Source organism: Nicotiana attenuata, chromosome 12, assembly GCF_001879085.1.
Source record: "Nicotiana attenuata strain UT chromosome 12, NIATTr2, whole genome shotgun sequence".
Lineage (NCBI taxonomy): Eukaryota > Viridiplantae > Streptophyta > Magnoliopsida > Solanales > Solanaceae > Nicotiana > Nicotiana attenuata.
The window spans coordinates 22,192,911-22,198,954 of NC_032000.1; the positions used below are offsets into that span (position 1 = coordinate 22,192,911).

The following is a 6,044-nucleotide window of genomic DNA, read 5'->3' on the forward strand; positions in this document are numbered from 1 at the left end:
AATATACGCGCATTATTCTCTTGCTATTTTGCTTACTGTTCTTCAGAATTGTTTTGTCGTTTATTCCCATCATCATGCCTCGAGACTGTCACAGGTCGAGGTTGAGAATTAGCCTACACGCTGGTTTGATTTACTTTATTCTTTAATTTATTTATTTAATCCCTTGTTTATCAATTGGCGTTGAATTAAATCACATATTCTTAAAATCACAACACAAGTTTAATTGTTACTCGAATTTTGAAGTAAACATAGTTGTATACCAATATGTACGTTGAAAATAATCGCGCGTGGTTGGAGTTTTTTCTGCAAAGTTTCTTGTGGTTTGATGAATACGATCCTTTTTTTATCCAGATGAATCGAATTCGGGGTTCAGGTTAGAGAATTTTGTGAATTCCCATATGACAATGTGAAAACACAAACTTATATATCCTTTATGTTCTGGTTAATATTCTTAACGTAGAAATTTACACTTGTGTTTTTTTGACTTTTGCAAGTTTGTTTGGCTGTCTTTTTTTTTTTTTTTTAGTTGTCTGGCTGTCTTTAGTTGACCAACAAACTTCATCCTCGCTAAAAGCAAATGAAATAGATTGAGATTAAACCGACCCGTAACTATTTCGTGCAAAGCTTCTAATTAAGTGATAATGGTTTATCTAATGTTTATATATAGGCCTTTCTAGAACAACATCTCTATATAACAGTCATTTACTTTTGCCAAGTCTTTTGGAACCGGTTTAATATTATTTTACAATATATGTCCTTTATAACACCACTTCATTATAGCGGCAAAAAAATATCAAAACAAAAGAGACTGTTAGAAAGAAGTTTGACGGTACATAAAAAATTAATTCAAGAGTTCAAATATTATTTTTGACGTGGAATAAAATGATAAAAGTTACTACTTTATCCGTAGATGTGGTATGTAATACTCCTTTTTGGTACGTTGTTATGAGCAGCTCTGGTGCTCGATCTTGGGTCTGAGGTATGGGTCGAATCATGATAAAGAAGGTTCGGTGGTTGTATAATTCCCAAGCGGAAAGTCGTATACTTTAAAAGTAGATGGAGTGATCAAGCGGCCCTTCTTGCGCCTAATCTAAGTAATTTAGTGACTTCCATTTAATTGTTTGGTTAAGCTTTATTTTTCGAAAAGTCCTTTGAGAGGTGAGACATTTCTGAAAAAATTAACTATTACTCCCTCCTTTCCAATTTATGTGAATCTGTTTAACTGGGCACAGAATTTAAGAAAAAATGAAAACTTTTGGAATTTGTGATCCTAAACAAGTCAAAAAGGAGGCTAGAGTATTTGTGGTTATAAAAGCTTCTCATTAAGAGTAGAATTGTAAGTTTAAGCTAAATTGTTTCCAAATTTAGAAATGGGTCATTTTTTTTGGAACGGACCAAAAAGGAAATAGGTTCACATAAATTGGAACAGAGGGAGTAGGTAATACTCACAATTTTTTTACAGATATACAAATACTTTGGTTGTTTTGCATAAAATTTCTTAAATACTTGTTAGGTATTGGGGAAATGCAAAATGTGTTATAGGAATAACACGTAACACCGTAAATACTGATCAGTACGCATGCCATTGCTGACAAGTTTGATTTTTATTAAAAAAAATTCAAGGATTTTGCCTAATAAAGTCTATTCTCAAAGATTCTACCTTACAATACGATCGGTGCATACTTAAAACCAAAAAATATAAAAGAAAAAAGCAACCACCTTATGATTATATACGAACAAAACAACCAGATAATACCTTCCCACAATTCCCATATATTCTACCAAATATTTAATCATCAAAAGGAGTACAAAATATGCTATATCTACATGTGTATTAGGAGGAGTATATAATTAAACAAAAAACGGAATACAATAATTTAAAGGAAAAGCTCACCAAAGTGATCTCATGAGTCATTAATGAATTCTATCCCATTGCGCGAAATACTAACTTTCTCAGGTTAACAATTTCTTTTAATCGTCAGCTGTGATTGTTTCTTCTTAATTCTACTCGGAAGGGCAATTAGTCCAAGAAGAAACTGGTCCTTCACCTGTTGAGCACACATTTTCCAAACCCTTCTCATGATTATGGAATTCTGATGTAGAAGAATTACCAGAACAATTAAACTTATAACCACTAACATGTTGTTGTGATGAATTTCCACCATTGTTATTATTGTTGTTACCACCAAAAGATCTCAGCTGATTTTCTTGACCCCCATCATTCTGACCATTACCACCTGATCTCCACAATCTTGAAAGATTATTTCCATCATTTCTTGTTTGACTAGAAATTCCCCCTTGATATCCACTGATCAGATTTGCACTGACTTGCTGATCATGACTTATTCCAAGTTCATCTAAAGAAGGAACAATAGTACTATTTGTTCCTTGTGATGACTTGGTGCCGAAAACCTGTGCATTATTAACCAATGGATGATGCTGCTTAAATGAAAGAATCTGATTCTGCATGTTGAACAAGTTTTGTGCTTGTTTTTGCATTCCAAGATGATCAGAACCTAGCTGAAAATTTGTTGAGGTAGAGGTCGAGGCCGAGGTACTACTAGTACCACCAATTATAGAGTTGTTGTTTCCAGTATTGTTATTTGTTGGCATTAAAGCATCAATCATGCTAGAACTCAATAGTGATGATGAAGAAGTACTAGTAGAAGAAGATAATTGTGGCATAAATGGAGATACTTGATTAACCTTTTGTGCTGAAGGCCTTGAAGGGTAAAGTAGTCCAAGAGTATCCAAATGACCCGACCTCATCGCCGAGCCAGCTGTTGAGAAAAGATCAAGGCGGCGAGTGTAGGCTGAACCAGTAAACGGAGCCGTAGGGATGCCAGTAAATTCTTGAACCATTTGTCGAAAATTTGTGGTGTCAGTAGTAAGGACAGTGGTTGGCGCCCTCCTTGATGCCCTGGTCCGTTTTTTCGGATTTTTTACCACATTGGGCTGATGTTCGGGCTGGGCCGAGTTCGAAGCCCGTTGTATAACATTACCCGCAGTTTCAATTGAAGATTGTTGTAGTGGTACTGAAGATGAACCAGAAAAAAGGTTTTGATGAAGAACAACTTGAGTAGCATTTGCTGAGGATGTACCAAAGTTGTTGAAGTTTTGGTCAGATCTTAGACCCCGTTGTGACCAAATGAGATCATTAGTATTAAACTGAGAGTTTGCATTTTGTGGGAAATTGGTGTCAAGATTTTGTGAGTGAGGATCAAAGAAAGTGGGATGTTGGTGGTGAGAAAGAAAAGGTGGAGGTGGATTATTATTAGAAGATATTGAACCAAAATGGAGAGTAGGATTATTATTATTATTATTCAAGAAAGTAGAGATGGATTCTCCACGTGAATCATACTCTTCATCCCCACCACTTGAAGATTGCATACTACCACTATTCCCAGAATCCATTGGCTTCTAATGTAGTTAAAAGGTCAAGAAAAAAGAATAGGGAAAGGAAAGTCTAAGAGCTAGTATATTTACTAAAACCTGCAAAAGAGAAAGCGATAGTTGCAAAGTTTGAATAAGATTCTGAGCTAGGAAGCACCAATATAGAGATTAATCCAGAAAGAGGTTATAAGCCCAAGAAAACAAAAAACAATTATAAAAAACAGTATAGTAGATTCGAGAAAAGATTTAAAAAAAGTACCCATATATCTTGAAAAGTTCTGATGATAGATGATCTAAACAATGGAGTTAGCTCATCAAGCTCACTTTCTTGGACCACAAGCTTGAACTCGAACAATATTAATAAAAAAAAATCTGGGGCTGTAAAAAAAGGTAAAAAGATTTGATTTTGAGTTCTTGGATCAGATATTCTGCATTTCGATTGTTCCAAATAAAAACGCCTGTAGATTAGGGTTTGAGAGAAAGGGGAAAGAGAGAAAAGAAAGGAGAGAGGAAAGGTTAAATAAGGGATTGGTTTGAGAGAAAGAGGAGGGGGCTCTGAAAAAGATGCAACAAGTAAAAAGCTTACGTTTTTTCCTATACAATTAGGAAAAGGAAAGCCTAGGTGGGGGACTGGGTGGGTGGTGGGGTAGCCATTGGAGGGGAGCAAAGAAGCTGCCGCTAGGTGGCAACGGGTCAAACTCAAAGAGATAGATAGTGAGAGAGATAATAAAAGGGGGGAAAAGAATAGTTGGCGAACCCTTTAGATTTAAGTGTGAAAACAAGAAAAATGAATACAAGAAAAGTTTCATATGGAAACATGTAAGGGAAGAAAGACAAATGTACTATACGAGTAGTATATTATAATGAAGTGAAAAGGATATCTAAAAGAACAATTTTTATACTTAAAGAGTGGGTAGCCAACTAAACTTGCTTAAGCTGTCTTGTGAATTTAACAGAGGCGGATATAGGCTTCCGCTGTCGGATTCATCTAAATAATACACCAGATGCATAAATTTATATGAAAATTTTATTGAAATTGCAACAAAATATAAATTTATAATTTTAAAAGTATAATTAGTTCAATGCTATATAACAACTTTAAAAGTTGAGCTCATATAACTTACATTCTGAATCGTTATCGTAGAGTATAATATTAAGTGAATCCATAGATTGAAATCTAGTGCTAATCAACAATTCATTTTTAATTAAGACAATTTAGGAGCTTCTCAAAACTGCAAATTCTCTAAATTTAATTGGATTATCCATGCTTTAAAAAACATATTGACAATTACAATTCTGGTTTTTATCAATCAAATGATATACTTAATGAGAAAGTGACGGCTAACGTTTCTCAAATCAAAATTTTTTCTTTTTCCATCACTTTGTGCTCTATTTATTTTCTAGTTATATGAATAGTATTCTTTTTTATTCATGAGTCATGCACTGCCTAGCATCACGGAAAATCCGCTTGTGACTATATTTTTTATAATTAGAAGAATAACATGCATATAATGGAATCAATCCAATATATTTTATTTAAAGGAAATTCGGTTAACAAAACTTGATACATAACAGATGCAATTGTATACCTCATCCTTTGACCAAGTCAGAATGGACCATCCAGAAACTTGCTTGAAACATTATAAAATAATTTAACACATGGAATCTTCTACCCTCCACGTCAGGAATTAGTATTGGCACATGTTGGTAGCCATAATAGAGGTAGATCATAATTTTGAGTTTATAAATTTCTAATTCTAACAAAGATAGCTTACTTAATTTTGGATAAATTATTTATATCTATTCAATTAATCTTTTTAATATAAATACAAGATTTTAACTAAAATTATTTTGTTCGGTCAAATCCGTAGCTATATCTCTAATTCTGCTTCTAACCATAATTATTCGCACCAAAATATTCCTATTCGTTGTTGAAGTTCTTCCGTATGTGAAGGGATGAAAGAAACTTTAAGTTCATGATATGTATGTAGACTGTGCCCTCATTTGATATGATTTGAATATTTCCGCATGAATCTTCACATGATCTTTGAGCCTACACTTTGATACATAATAAATAAAACTTAGATATATCTACCATTGTCATTTATAATTAAAATGTTTAGATGGATAGGCCTCATAGTGATTAGTTCAACCACATTAATCTTTGTTAGCTGCAACCACATCTAAAAGGGACCAACAAAATATTATAAGAAAAAATAAATTTGAAGACCACATTTTAGCATTTTAATAAGTAGGAAGTTAATAATGTAACTGAGGTAGCATGGTAAATTTAAGTTTGCTTTCTGTAAAATTTTCCCCCTTTGCATATTAAAAAAGAGAGAAAAAGGGAAGTTGCATAAGAATTATCGGTTTTAGGTGTAAGAAAATTAAGAACTGCAACTTTTTTTATATTTTCTTTTGGGGAAAAAATAGCCACTATATCCTGGATGCGTCCGACGCATTATTATATATTAGTGGTTGTACCCGCACGGTCAATACTAAAAATATTAATTAAATTAAATTGTGATCGAGATTGTTTGAACATATTAGAGCGTATTGCTTTAATAAATTTCAGTTGTCATCATATTTGTCAATACAATATACCTAATAACAAAATATCTATTAAATTAAAAAGGAGAGTTATATAGTTA

At 33.2% G+C, this 6,044-nt stretch overlaps 1 protein-coding gene across 1 annotated transcript; it reads right to left on the reverse strand.

Moving 5' to 3' along the window:
- Nucleotides 1,700–4,221, reverse strand: LOC109235417 (putative uncharacterized protein DDB_G0286901). Its single transcript, XM_019401517.1, has 2 exons — nt 3,653–4,221; nt 1,700–3,492 (listed from the first exon to the last, which is right to left on the reverse strand). The coding sequence occupies exon 2, from the start codon at nt 3,412–3,414 to the stop codon at nt 2,005–2,007; it is 1,410 nt and encodes a 469-aa protein (XP_019257062.1). The 5' UTR covers nt 3,415–3,492; nt 3,653–4,221; the 3' UTR covers nt 1,700–2,004.